This window comes from Eublepharis macularius, chromosome 9 (genome assembly GCF_028583425.1).
Source record: "Eublepharis macularius isolate TG4126 chromosome 9, MPM_Emac_v1.0, whole genome shotgun sequence".
NCBI lineage: Eukaryota > Metazoa > Chordata > Lepidosauria > Squamata > Eublepharidae > Eublepharis > Eublepharis macularius.
In genome coordinates this window covers 31,220,569-31,235,152 of record NC_072798.1, presented here as the reverse complement: position 1 = coordinate 31,235,152, position 14,584 = coordinate 31,220,569, and the positions used below count along the sequence as shown (strand labels likewise).

General features: G+C 44.9%; 2 protein-coding genes across 2 annotated transcripts; both read left to right on the top strand.

The window, feature by feature from the left end:
* Positions 1–245: 245 nt before the first annotated feature.
* Positions 246–6,084, top strand: LOC129335273 (uncharacterized). The gene is made up of 4 exons (XM_054987701.1): positions 246–1,570; positions 2,125–2,208; positions 2,455–2,520; positions 2,599–6,084. The coding sequence occupies exons 1-4, from the start codon at positions 1,066–1,068 to the stop codon at positions 3,099–3,101; spliced, it is 1,158 nt and encodes a 385-aa protein (XP_054843676.1). The 5' UTR covers positions 246–1,065; the 3' UTR covers positions 3,102–6,084.
* Positions 6,085–6,123: 39 nt separating this feature from the next.
* Positions 6,124–12,849, top strand: LOC129335834 (uncharacterized). Its single transcript, XM_054988653.1, has 6 exons — positions 6,124–9,460; positions 9,860–10,036; positions 10,304–10,468; positions 11,124–11,300; positions 11,411–11,524; positions 12,698–12,849. Exons 1-6 carry the CDS (start codon positions 9,118–9,120, stop codon positions 12,847–12,849), a joined length of 1,128 nt encoding a protein of 375 aa, XP_054844628.1. The 5' UTR covers positions 6,124–9,117.
* Positions 12,850–14,584: the final 1,735 nt, after the last annotated feature.

The window sequence follows — 14,584 nt, the reverse complement described above, 5'->3', positions numbered from 1 at the left end:
AAATTCTTGGAATCAGATGGAACTAATTTACACAAACAAGCAAGCACTGGAGGGAAGTCAGCACAAAAAGAACTATCTATAAAGCCCACAGCGTATCAACCAACACCAACACCAAGGTATCTTTGCAGTGTGGTAACAGATGTTCTGTACTACACAGCTTTGAATATTTAAGATAAAAACCAAGAGAGAAGAGGAGGAAAGTATGAAAATCGACGTGGGACTTAGAGATATTTCACACTCACACTTAGCAGCGTATCTGTCCCTGGTTTGCATCCCATGTTTTCAGAGTTTTCACATTAGCAAGGCATCCATGGGACGCAGAGCCGCTGTCAGTCCGGGTTATCCCCGATTTTTCTCACTGCGGACATACCGCGAATTTTCCCATAATCCGCTGCCAACTCAATGCTGATCCGATAAATCCCAGTGTGAACACTTTTGTCCCTTTTTTGCTTCTCTCTCCCCCCGCTAAGTCTTGTCGTCGGAAGCTGATTGGTCTGCATCTCCAGCTCCCCAAATGCTTCGTCCGCCATTTTTTCCCCGCTACCTAAACATTTCAGCGGTACATCTCCATTGGTGCCATCTCTATTCTTCTCTCCCCGTCTTTTGCATCCTGATAAGTTCGTGTTACGCGCCTCACATTTCCAACCCCCCCCCTTAAAAAAATGTTTGCCTAGCGGTGAGCGATTGTGGTCATGATGAACCAAACGTTTCAGTGACAACCCCTCTCCACTCAAAACTCTCTGCATTTTGACAATTCAATCAGGAACCACCATCGACATTTTCCAGTAATGAAAAATAAAATTGGCCATAACGTTTCTGCGTTCTGTGGATGCAAAGGTGCATTGAGACATCTCCAATTGTGTGTTCTACATATTTTGACTCCTTTTTTCGGGATGGGAATGGGGTTGGGGCAGTGGGTGGTGCCCTCAAACGAGGTTCAAACTCACCCCTTCTGGGATCACGTGATTTTTGTGGACCAATGGGGTGCCATTATTTGCTGGGCGGGAAATTCAACTCCTGCGATCTGTGCCACCTCCGTGCACTGCTCAACGGTTGCTCAAGGAAATGGCTGCACTAAAACCAACCAGTGGGAGAGGGGTCTCCTGGAGGGAGAAGGAGACATTGGACCTCATTGAATTTTGGGGTGAGGAGAAGGTGCAAGAGGCACTATTGCTCTGTCACAGGAACATTGATGTTTTCGAGCGCATCTCAGAGCAGATGGTGGCGAGAGGCCATGCAAGAACCGCACTCGAATGCCGGACAAAAACAAAAGCTTTGAGACAGGAGTACAAGAGGGTCGCGGCACACAATGGAAGATCGGGAAATGCCCCTGCAACATGCCCTTTCTATGCACAGCTTGCAAGAATTTTCAGAGGGGATGCAAGCATACGGCCACAAAGGGTGGCAAGAAGTCTTAACCTGCAGTCGGTGAGCAATGCCGACCCCATGGGGGAAGATCGGTCGAACCATGGCGTTCCCGCTCCATGGGAGGGATCAGAGGAACTATTCACACATCCAATGGTCACTCTACATCTTCAGGCGGTCCCCGCTTCCACTCCCAATGATTCAGGTGAGCATGCAGTTTTGACCGACATGACTGGTCCTTGGTTGGGGTGGGTTCGCTGTGCCCTCCAGTGTGCCCCGCCTGGGCAGAACTTTCCCGGAGTCTCAGGGGCATTTTTTCCTTCTGCTTAGGATTTCTGGGATATGCTCAACGGATTGATTGTGTTTGGGTTATCACTGCAGGAGAGGGATGAGGCGCAAGTGGGGGGGCATTTCCCTGATTTAACTTTTGTGCGTGGAAGGATGTGTTGTTTATTCTGCCTATGGGGACGTATAACCAATATTGTGGAAATCCGCTTCTCAAGGCAAGCTAGCGGTGGGAAACGTTTTTTACTGGGGCTGGCGCAGGTTTCAGCAGAGAAGGGCTCTGTGAAAGGAGAGGGGGACTTCACCTTGATCAGCAATGTGCAAGGTATCCCAAAGGTGGTTGGGTTATCTTCCACCAAGCATTAATCCACACCTGACAATGGTCTGTAACGTCACCTCCCTTTCCCCCCCCCCCTGGAGAACCATGGTACATTAACTGTTTACCAGCCTATCACTTGTTTTCAATTACTGCAGGTTCTTCCACAGAACAAGAAACATCAATCGGAGAAGCCCCCCCAATGGACATGACCGATCCAGAGGATGAAAATGCCGCAGACGGTAAGATGCAGATAGAGTGGGGTGCTTGTGGTCAACAATCAATGCTGCCCTCCCAATGAGCCCTGGTATGCTCCGCTCCATGAGAAACATGGCTATAGTCTCAAAATAATTATCTGTTTGTGGGGGTTGGGCTACCATGGAAAATATTGGTGTAAACATCGTTCTGCTGATGTCAAGAAGACTTCTGTGAGCATGAATGAAGAAGATCAACTCATTCATTTTACAACCAAATCTTTTATTTCCAAGATCCAGATTTAACTCAGATAGAGGAGTTCCCGGAGGTGACAGGACAGGGTGCAGAGGATCCGCAAGGTAGGAAAGAGCTGAAATTGTGACCTCCACAAACTCCTTTGTAACTACTACTTGCATAACCACTGTCCTTTCCAACAGGAGATCTGAACAATCCACCAGCAGTGGAACAACCGCAGGTCCCCACGGCACAACTGTCTCCTGCTACACGCTTAGAAAAGGCGCGCACCAGAACCAGGCGCGTCTCTGTCCTCACCAACGTTGCAGAGAGAATGCTATCTCAGGCACAGAGGGAGGAACAAAACAACAGAAAGGAACGTGGAGAAATTCTGGAGGCAACCAGCCATTGGCGTGCAGCCATGGAATCAGAGACAAGATGGCACGAGGACATTATCAGGGAGGCAAGAGAGGATCGTAGGGCTTTTATTGAGGCACAGTCACAAAATATGGAGGGGCTTAATAGGGCTGTCGGTGCCCTCAGCTCCTTGACTGAACTCTTTGTCAGGGAGCAAAGAGCAGGCCCGGTTGCAGAAACTTCCCAAAATGCCAACAGCAAAACACGCGATAACGATCATGAGAAGGCACCACTAAGAAAAAGGGCTCGGATCATTAAAAAGAGAGAAAGATATGATCCATCCCTCTGAGCCCCACATGTTTTTCCGGTGCAGCATTTGGGTTGGAATCTGCATATCACACGTATCATTGCTGTTGAAATTATGTTTGTCACAGCTGTAATTGTGTTTTTCGATGTTGGCGAGGGGTTGACAATGGCCATTGAAAAAAATTGGTTTTTGTTTCCCACCGCAATCCAGGTGCGGTTTGCCAGATCTATTTTTTGACCACGGTTGTTTGAAATGTTGACCCATGGGAGAAACTACACAGTTTTAAATTTGTTTTTTATTCTTTTCAAAACTTGAAAGATTACATGTGAGGCATCATATGGACACTTAACTAACATGCATGTTAAATAAATCTTTTCTACATCTCCTTAAACCTTGACAGCACATTATCAATGTCGGACCTCAATTTCTTGTTCTCCTCATTCAAATTCCTCACATTGTTTTCTAGCTTCTTCACCAAGGCCTGCAGGCTGTCCATCCTTCTGTTGGTTTTCTTTGCTGTGGAAACAAAAGGTGTAAGCGCAGAGTGGCCACTTCTGTGTTCACAAACGTTGTAAGTCATTGATGGTTACTTACCGCAGCTGAGGCATGTTCCCACTGCCTTGTGAACAGTCTCCAGTATCTCAAGGGGCTGTTCCCTTGCCAAAGATGAAGAAGGCACATTTACAGTGTGTAGTGGACACCGCGCTTGAATGCATTCCTCACAGGGGTCACCTGAAAAGGGGGTTTGGAGAACTTGATTTAATTTTGTTCATTGTCATTACAGAGCACGTGTTTAACATGTGGCAGAATGACGGTGTAGTTAGTTCCATTTGTGTACCTGAATGCTCAGTCAGCTGTTCTGGTGGAATCACTGCTTGCTGAGGTGTGACTTCTTCATTGAACTCGGAGCAGTTTCCCTCTTCTTGCTTCACTGCCTCAGAACTGGGTTGCAAGGCCATTTCATCCATTGGCACGGTCACCTCTGAGCCTGTTTCCTCCGTGGGCTCCTCCTCCCCCTCATGTCTGTATGATGTTGCTGGAGAAACACATGAAGAGAATTAAAACATCAGTAAGAGCAGTATTGATGAAATGTTATGAACAAGGAATTCTGACTAATTCAAAAAATGGGGCAAGGGAATGTTGAAATGCTGATCACCCTAGGCAACCGATGCTGTATCATGTGTAGGGATTTAGGGAATGCCGTTTAGATTAGAAGGCCGGTTTGGGATCTTGGGCAGGGAGGGGGGGGAATACCCATGGAGGAATGATAAGGGCTGAGGTGTGTGGAATGCTGTTTTTACTTACCGCACAGTAGCCGAGTCATCTTTAAGAGAACACATTAAAAATATGTGCCGACATAAACCATAAACCTTTCCCAAAGAACAGAAACAAAACAACTTTTAAACATGGTGGGATAGTCTTCAAGGACAGGGCACAGTCCCAGTGCCGTTCAGTGCCACGTGTTCCTGTGTTCCATGTGCTGATCCCAACACAGCATGCCTGTTCTGGGGTTTTTCCTTGAAAACTTCCATCCAACATTCCTCTCATTCAGGAAATTGGTGCCTTGTACCAACATACATTTCCATCTTAGTGAGGGGATTGGGATGGGTGAGGGGGGGGGGAAGACACGGTGTTTGATGATGGTGCAAGGGGGGCCCATCTCACTTAAAGCATGGTGAAAACATTTTTAGAGGTGTGCCTTCACAAAATAAACATCCCACAGTACTTCATTTACCTTCATGGTGGACTCCAAAACAAGGTGCCCCATTCTTCAAACAATATCCATGTTTCTATATGGAGAAAAAGGAATTCATCTTCCCAGGTAGTTCAGGGTGGCCTTTTGTAATCAAAATGCTGCCAACTTTCATGGTGCCTGCTCCCACCTGTCCTAACTTCCTCTAACATGGTTCAGGCAGATGCCGGTTGGGTGGTCCTTTTAATGGACTGAAAAATATGTTGTTCTTGGCACCCTCTTTCTCCATCATCTCCCACGTTGAAAATAAGAGAGGCTGGTCGTTCTGGGGTTAGGAATATTGCATGAAAGATGCCCAGTGACATCAGGGGAACGTTTCCTACCTGTCCTCCAACCCCCCAAGCAAGCACCAAGGCAAACCAACCTGGAGGGGGGGGGCATTTGGTTCCACCTCGAAGGGCGGTTCTCGTGCCACACAACTTCGTGCCTTTAACTGTGCGGTAGACCAGACACCGTCTACATTGGTGGTGGGGGAGAACACCAAAGGGCATCTGGAGAGCTGGGTGTGATTCCCCACTCCTCCGCTTGAAGACAGCTGGGTCACCTTGGCCGAGTCACAGTTCTTTGGAGCTCTCTCAGCAACACCCACCTCACAGGGTGACTTTTTTGGGGGAATAATAACAGTTAGTAAACCGCTCTGAGTGGGCATTAGGTTGTCCTGAAGGGCGGTATATAAATCGAATGCTATTATTATTATTATAGGGGAAAATAGGGCACAAGTCACCTCACCTTACAGAGCAACCCAAAACACAATTGCTATAAGAAAGGATTTTTTATGTCACTTGTTTGAATATAAAAACCGGTGGGTGCAGACCTAAGGCCGTGACAGCATTCCCTCAACCAGAGAGATAACACTACGTAATTCACACACAATAATCCCCCGATCAAAATTGCTGGCAGAATTTGTGCATGCTATTTGTGTTATTTGGTGTTGTGGGCTGCTTTCGTGTCCTGTTGTGCCCACCAAATGGGAACCTGAAAGACCTTAAAGAAATAATTTTTTTTATTTCCCGTAATAGAGTTTGGTTTAATTCTGCACAGTATGGTTAGTTGTGTTATGTACTGCCTGTGTTATGTCTCACACTGTCCTTCTCAATTTTAGTTTGAAGGAGAGAATGGTTTTTTTATAATAGAGTACTTTGGTGTGTGGTTGTCATTTTTCCTTTGTTCTGTAGGTGGTTCCCATCGCAGGGAACACTGTGGAAGTGTGACGTTGGGGGAGGGTGTTTGTGGATCTGATGCTGTTTCACACGGATAAGCTAGCATTCAACAGTGTGCTGACCATCTTGACACCCCTGGGCTGTGCAATGATGAACCCTTTTTTTCACTTTCTCTCTTTGTGGAAACCCCTCCTGCTCACTTGATGCCCACCAAACAGAACATTTCTTACCATGATGTTATAAAAATTTATTTCAAAACAGGAATGGAACAATGAGAATTCACTCATTAGATCATCATTGAATCTCTAAACAAAGCTTTCTAACAAACCATGTTTCATAGGAATCCAGCACTTGCAACTGAATGCATGACACATCCAATCAAGGCAAAACCAACAAGAAACATTTTTTGAAACCGTGAGTCCAACCTCTGAACATGCAACAAGTTCAACCACAGATTTTTTCACAATCAGACTGAAGAGTTTTTTATATTGTTAGATTTCTCTGTTTCGAAACATGTGGCGTGCAAGGGCATCGCGCACCAACTTCCCCTCCTCCCGGTGCCTTCTGTCTCCCACAGGGAGTTCAAGAGATTCCTCATCCACCTCCACAGGCCTCACGGGAGAATCATCCTCTGGAATGCCATGACCTTTCAATTCACAAATGTTATGTAGCACCACACACGCGGTAGCTATGCAGGTCACATTCTCCTCCGCAACCATAAGCTGTGACCTCAAACACCTCCAGCGCCCCTTCAAACGTCCGAAACATCTTTCCACTATGGTCCTAGCTCTGGTGAGGCAGCGGTCAAAGTATGCTTCTGCGGGAGTGTGGGGCCTATTGAAGGGCTTCATCAGCCACCTTCTCATGGGGTAGGCTGCATCAGATATGATGAGTGGTGGCACGGTTACACCCTCTATTGTAAGACTGGGGTTGCCTGGCACAAACACCCCCGCATCCATTGCCGTACAAATTGCAGAATTCACAAAAACAAAGGCGTCATGGTTCCGCCCACTCCAGCCAACCTCTGCATCAATGAATCTTCCAGTATGGTCCACCGTGCCCTGGATGAGAATGGAATTGAATTTCTTGCGGTTGATGTACTCCCGTCCACGGCCTTTAAATTTGCAAATGGCAACATGGGTGCCATCAACTGCACCAATGCAATGAGGAAAGCCAAGTTTCTGAAATCCAGACATAATCTGCAATGAAAGAGAAAAAAACAAGATTGCTGTTAGAGAGAATCCCCTCTTTCTCCCACCGCCTATATTCATAATCTCCTCACTACAGCGCTGAGGCAGTCTCACATCTCCAGAATCCAGAGGAGTTAGCCATAGTCTGTACTAGTGAAATAAAAAAGAGTACAGTAGAACCCTCAGCACTTGCAAATTTTACTGTAGCTCAAGCTTTTGAGAATCACAGTTCGCTTGTTCAAACGCACAAGAAAAAAGGGAACCGCGACTCTCGAAAGCTCATGGCACGATAAAATTGGTTTAAAGGTGCAGCTCATTGCCTACGTGTCAGCAACATAGTTTTTTGTGCTTCAAATTGTAATCTTTGACCAGTACAGTTTGAATGGAGACTGTTACTCTGGGAGATGAGTGCGTACTCACCCTCGCCACATCAGGTCCAAGGCACACGACTCTACTGAGTAGCTCCAATTCTATCGCCAAGCAGACCTCCAAGACGATTCCTGCCACTGTTGAAATACCCACTCCGAATTGGTTCATGCATTGACGGTAAGTCGAACAGTTGGCAAGATACCAAAGTGCTATGGCGACTCTCATCTCCACAGAGATTGGATTGCGAAGTCTGGTGCGCTGACGGGAAAGACGGTGCCCTATGGAATGAACCAATTCATTGAAAGTCTCCCTGGTCATACGAAAATTTTCAATCCACAGCTGGTCATCCCATATGGCAGTGACGAAATTGTCCCACCAGTCCCTGCTACGGGGATAAATCCAGTAGCGACGGGGGACTCTGATTCCGGCTACAGCGAGAAAACGTGCTCTGTTCATTGCTGTTCTCCTTGTTCTCCATAAAGGCGGAGGTATGCACCTCAGTGCAAGTGATTTCCTAAGCATTCTCCTTCTTCTAACCACTCGCATCCAGTAACTGTTGCAGGCATCGATCGATCGCTGAATATAGATAAAGATGATGTGAAGCAAGGCCAGTGCCAATGCTCGGACCGCAGACATAATTCAGCAGAATAAAATCGGGCTCAAAAAATCCTCCGCAATTCCAAAGTATGCCGTGAGACAAATGTGTTCACAAGAGTGGAGAACGCACAGTTCCAAGGAAAACTCCCGCCCAAGTTGGCCAGCCTATCATCGTGGCCACATTTTTGGCGGGAGAAAAATCATGACTTCCTAGAGGGGAGGAAGGACATTTGCTAGGGATAGTTGTGCTTGTGTCTTTTAGGGCAAAGAGCATAGAGTAGACTTGCAGGAGCAGATTGACCAGTTCTTCCACTCAAATGTCGCGATGACTACACATGTGATGGAGCAAAATTAAGAGGGGCGGATTACAGTGGATTGATGTGTTGACCCCCTCCCCAGTCCAGTTTTCCTGACTCTGAAACACCTAAAAAAAAAAAAAAAAGCGGTATGTATGTTTTGTGAAGTAGCGCTTTGTTTTATTAAAAAAAAAGTACTCGGTCCCGTTTTTTTCAAGCACAAGGAATGCAGTCAGTCTAAAGCGTTGTGTGATTCTTTGCCCTGTCAATTCGCACACGCACCACTGTCTTGTTCGGTTCCCACAATTTCTTTCCCCTTTACTAGTCACGTGATGGAAAAGAAATCGAGTTTCACGTTCATCCATCCACGAAAGAGTAAAAAACGGTGCGGTAGGGTAGGAAATCTTGTCCTAGATTTTTTTTTAAAATGGTTTATCTGTGTTCACCACGAATTAAACAAAAATACACTTCAATGTCACAGTCACAAGTCCACACGCTTCTGAGAAATTATCATAAGCCTCCACTTGATCTGTCCACCAAAATAAATTTTTACTTGAGAACATTCCATGTTTTTGGCGGGCACTAAGACGATTGGCTAAAATCGTTGAGGGGGCGGGCGGATGAAATGGGAGACCAATCACTCTTGAGAGAACTTTTTGGAATTTGTGTGTGGCGCAGTTCACTTGGTGCAAAATGATTTCCCGGCGTCATGGAAATGTCTGGGAAGTGGAGGAGGTATCTCTTCTTCTGAGGGTTGTTCGGAGGAGTGGGCATGCATCTCGGTTAATGGCCAGCACGCAATCAAGCAACCGCGGCATCTATCGATTTCTTTCAAGAGTGCTACGCAGTCGCGGATTTCATCGAACGGCCAACCAGTGTCGAAGCAAATTCCAAAAACTGAAGTCCGATTTCATTTCATCAATGGAGGCACTGCAATGCATTCCTAGAAGCAGTCGTAGAATTAGGGTGCACAACGCGATGATGCTAATCTGGAAGGCGGCAGGGAGGCCTCGATGTCAAGAAAGACCTCATGATGGTGAGTTGTTTGAACCCCCCCCCCGTTCCATGGCGGACCATGCAAGTCCCCCATGTTTAATGACACCTTTTTAGTGGCATGTTCTCAAAGAGACTTCATTCCTCATTAACAAATGGGTGGTTTTTGAAGTCAACCTTCTGTTTGTCACGCTCTAATTTTAATCTTCGAATTATTTGTCACGATTGGAAAGCCATAGAGTGTTCTTAGAGAAATACCATCTCCTCAAAAGCATCTTTCATGTTAATATGCAATTCCCCCGGTCACCACTTTTATGCTATGCATCCTGTTTGATCCCTTTAACTGAATGCCTGGATCATAAAAAGCAAAGTAAGTAAAGGGAAACATTATCAGGGCGATCATTCCGTTTTTTACCATTGTTCAAATGATTTTTCATTTCAGAGATTATCTGTGAAAGAGCAGTCAAGATTGAAGAAACTTCATCTGAGGATGATGAGAATTCAGAAACTGTTGCAGTGGAATCATCAAGTGCAGCAGAATCTGATGCGCAAGCCTATGCACCTCTTGGAGTGACAACTGAAGACCCAGCAAAGATCAATACAGCAGCAGTTCCTCAAGGTAAGTTTAACTTTTTATGTGATTGTCAGCTTACTAGAGTTTACCCATGGCAAACTAATTCAAAAACCATCGCCAGGATTCTTAGGAAGTCATGAACTCCAAACAAAGCCACCATTTTTAATTTGTTTTTTGATCCGTCATCAGATCAGAAAATGGTGCAATTTTAAAAATTTGCTTTCTTGTCCAAGTACTTTGAGAAGTGAGTGGTGTATTCCATGTACCAATAACAAGACCATTAATTGGAATTCTGCTGTATTAAATCACTAGCTTCAGAGAGAGAAAGAACAGATGACAGTGGATCTCATTGCCTAGAAACTGAAGAAACCGTAATCGTTATATCTTCCGGCAGTAGTCACGAAGAAGCAACTGATGACATGACTGCTCCTGAAACCATAATGCCCGGAGATGTATCTCCACAACCGAGTACCTCAGGTAATTTTTTGTGTGGTTCACACGTGCCATCAAGAGCTGCTCTGAAAATTGTGGGATTGCATGAGATTCTGCAGGAATGAATGGCCATTATTTTGCCAATCAAAGCACTATTGCCTGGGCAAAATACCATCAAGGTAACCAGATCCACTCTCAGCTAAAACAAAACATATTTGTTCTCCATGATGACTCCTTTGAAGGTGAGTAGAGTACAACTAACACCTTGTCAACGTTTCTTGAGTGGTACGTGAAGTGAACACGATCTCTTGATATAGCTCTCATCACTAGAAAACAATTTCAGCCTTTATTTTTCAAGGGTGTTTAGCAGTGTTCCCATTATCTTGTTTCCTTTGTTTTTTCCTGTGCCTAAGGCTGTTATCTTCTGCGCGGTTTCTCCGGCAGAAAAAATTGTCTCTGTATCAGCAGTCCAAAGTCTTCATAACCCAAAGTGGTGACTTATCTTCCATCCTTCATCATCGTGAATGTAAACAATGCCCAACATGTGGTGATGAGGAGATCAGTTCATTCCTTGAACAAAACACACTGCGGCTCTAAAGATGTCAAGCATAGGCTCAAACTACAGCCTTGCCAACACTTGCACAACCTTCAGATGTGGGATTCCTCTGGAAATTTCTAACAAAACCTTTTCTCTTTCTAGCTTCTTTAGCAACACACAGTGGTGCCGCAGTGAGAAAGTATGCCATGAGCGCTGAGCACAAACTTCACATAATTGAGGAAACAACTTCTTCTGATGCTGAGGATGAGGACAGAAACGCCGTTGAGGAAGGCAGAACCGAGGATGCAGAGGGAACTCCAGTTCTCTCATTTTCCACAGGCACGTTTTAGCTATGCCACATTTGAGTGGAGTTACATTTTTCGCTGATTTATTTTGCTGGGTGACACTTCAATATCTGCCTAAAATATTGACTGACTTTAATTTTGCAGGTGATACTTCAGCGGGAGGTTTGCGTGACATGATGCCAAATAAAGACCAATCCGCTGATATTGGCGAGATCTATCGTAGTATGCAGGGAATACAATCTCTATGTCTATCAAGAAGTAAGTATGACTATTCCAAGGAAAACTTGAGGCAGAGTTTGGTGTGGTGTTTCTGATCACGCGGCTCAGATCAGGCGCGACAGTACCAATCCCACATCACGTATGGAAGTCAGTAGGGAAACATTCACCGAGTCATTGATATGTGGATTCATAGATCCAGATAAGTCATCAGTTCTAGTCTGTGGTCACATAATCAAATAGTGTCCGTTCAAAACTATTGACATAACCGATGTAATTGAAGCACATTTCATGAATCACTAGACTATTTGGCAGATGCAAGTAGGCACAAAGGATACATTTTTCATAGGTTTTGAACGCGTGGTGGGTGCAGGGTGGATTCAAACAACTCCTTCCAATATGTGGATGCAAACATCTCCCCCTGGTATGCAGATCAGTCCATCCCTGTAATGGGTCATAGGAGTGGCCACGTTAGTCTGCGGTTGCAGAATAAAAGAGACTCCTCCGGCACCTCCGAGAACAACCACTTCCAATGTTGCGGATTCCTTTGATAACCAGGGCTCTCCCCACCAGATAAAGTTTGACAAAGAGAACTGTGAACACCAAAAGCCAAAATATCGGCTTTCGTGGAACACACATCTCTCCGTCAGATGCGTCCAGTGGTGAGAGCTATGTTTCTCCACAGATTTTGCTGCATTAGTCTCAGTTGGTCTGGGAGGTGAGGCCATACTCTTTTGCAATTTGCAAACATGTAGTTATAGCTTGGCTTCCATGTACCTTATCATGGGCAAAATGATCTCAATATCATAAGAATATGGTTGCATTGGCATATCAGATGGAAATGTAAGCATCTACCCCACAGTGTCCACTCCTTTTATGCACCTAACCATTATCTTTTGACCCACTATGCAACGTACAAAGAGCGCAACTCATAACGACAACTTACGCTTAAATTAAATGGGTCAGTATCAAGGGTACAACTGGACTCTGTTTGATTTTGTTTTCTGGAGCCATCTCAGCACCACCAACCGTACCTGGTGATTGTTTTGTGGATATTTTCAAACCTTGAAAAATGCCAGGAATGGCCTTCAAGTTTTCCACAAGGATTAAAAAAAATTGTTTGTCACTGGTGTGGTTTTGATAACCGCAAAGTTCTCGCAATGTCGAAACCCATCTCTTCATGAAGAAATAAATTTTTTTGCTGTTTCTCAACAGTGGGAAGATACCATGAAAGAATATGCCGATTGGAGAGAAACAATAGAAGCCTTCACAAAGAACTGAGTTCTCTAAAGAAAAAGGTTTCTGCACTTGAGCAAGGTCATCGTAGCTCAGGATCAGAGCAATCAGGAGATGACAAGAAGAATTAGCCAGTGTTATGTCAGCTTGAAGAATGTTTAAGCAATATTTTAGTTTGTTTCAGAAAGAAAAAAAATGTATGTTTAAAAATAACGTAATGGAAGGAAAGATTACAATTGACAACTCTCACATGTCAATTATTTCCAGTGCTTTATGAATCATGTTGAAGTTGTTTGCAATGTGGATAATAATTTCTCATGAACAGCAAAAGCAAGATCTTATTTTCATTTTTTTCTAATCACTGTGTGGTTCTAATGTCATGCAAAATTGGAATTTTGAATCAGTGACAAGATTTTTGATCCTTGGTGTTGGGAAGTCTGTGTTATTTGTTTCTGATAAATAAATCTGTTTTCAATGTTAAAAAATAAGACATTGTGTGTGTTAAACGTTGTTATGGACTGAGAATTTTTCAGAGGTGTCCCCGCAGTTCACGAGCAATCTATTTATTATGCTTGACACTTAACATCTATCATGGCTCGGTTTCAATAGTTGACAAGGCCGTATGTGTCTGTGATGGGTAAACATGAGAACACCTCAAGATGTTAGTTAATTGCAGCAGTTAGGCAACCACCCCACCGGTCCCTATCTTGGGGAAAAATTGAAAAAGATGCCACACAGAGTCATTCATAACATAGGTTTATGTTGTTTCCTGAACTATCAGTCCAGTGGAGCAAGCAAACATGGAACAGTTGTAAAGGTGAAAATCTATTGACATACTGTTACTGCATGACAGAAATCCAGGGAGAAGCCGCAGCTTGCAGCAGACTCTAGAACCATAAGTTGACAGACCCACACGTCACCTCCCCTGGCATCCTCATCTTGAATTTATCCACACGGTCAAAAGAAGCCTGTTCCCCTGATCACACTAGATGCAATAGCATCTTTCATGTTGTGGATCAAGTCACATAGCAGAAACAAAAAGAGGACCCACAAGTGACAAAAGGCACAGATGGAACCAATGGTCATATGACATGCTGCTTCGATGCAGGAAGTGGGAAAGCAAGTCTTGAAGCATCTCTGCCTCAATGCTGTCAAGTGGACTTTTAAGCTGTCTGTCGTGTGGCAGAACGCACAGTCTGCTGCATTTCACATTGTAACATGAGGATCAACAACCTTGGTCCCATCTGTGCCGTTTGTCAGCTGACGTTCCATGTCCACTGGTAGTAAGAACTGACAGATGACTTGGTCATTAGCCACCCCCCCTCCCCCTTTCTGGGCAGAGTGGGCAGGAGAAGGTGGTTGAAAGTATAACTTCTAGGTGGGAGGGAACAAATATGAGACGTTCCACCACACGCGGTATAAATGCGTTATTGCTGGGACATTCTCCCCAAAAGCATCCAACAGGAGTTGAATGAATGGCCTGTTTGATGAACCCAGCTCACCAGGAGCATTACGGGGATGATCCGCAGACACACTTTTCAAGGTCCTCTGAATAAGTAACCAGGATCATATTTAAACCTTGGTCGCTGTACTGTGATGTCTGTGTTCAGCATGCACTCACACACTTTTATTGGGCGCCTGCAACTCACGTATGAATCCCACCCGTGACCCAAATTAAACGAGCAACCATGCACGGGGGACTCCTCTCAGCTAGATTCCACCTCTGTATTAAAGGTGGGGTTAATGAGCTCTCTTTGGCAAGAGGGGCACTAAGCTAAAGAACGGCGCGCCTAAGAAGACAGCGGCTATGGCTGGGAAAACAGAATAAAGCGTAGGAAGAGAAAACTCAAACCCTTCTCTCTAGCT

Bases quoted from the DNA above. Each gene is read 5' to 3' on its own strand.
- LOC129335273 (XM_054987701.1), top strand. From the start codon at position 1,066: ATGGCTGCACTAAAACCAACCAGTGGGAGAGGGGTCTCCTGGAGGGAG. The intron at 1,571-2,124 runs GTGAGCATGCAG...CAATTACTGCAG, and splicing joins TTCCACTCCCAATGATTCAG to GTTCTTCCACAGAACAAGAA. The intron at 2,521-2,598 runs GTAGGAAAGAGC...CCTTTCCAACAG, and splicing joins GGGTGCAGAGGATCCGCAAG to GAGATCTGAACAATCCACCA.
- LOC129335834 (XM_054988653.1), top strand. From the start codon at position 9,118: ATGATTTCCCGGCGTCATGGAAATGTCTGGGAAGTGGAGGAGGTATCT. The intron at 10,469-11,123 runs GTAATTTTTTGT...TTCTCTTTCTAG, and splicing joins TCCACAACCGAGTACCTCAG to CTTCTTTAGCAACACACAGT. The intron at 11,301-11,410 runs GCACGTTTTAGC...TTAATTTTGCAG, and splicing joins AGTTCTCTCATTTTCCACAG to GTGATACTTCAGCGGGAGGT.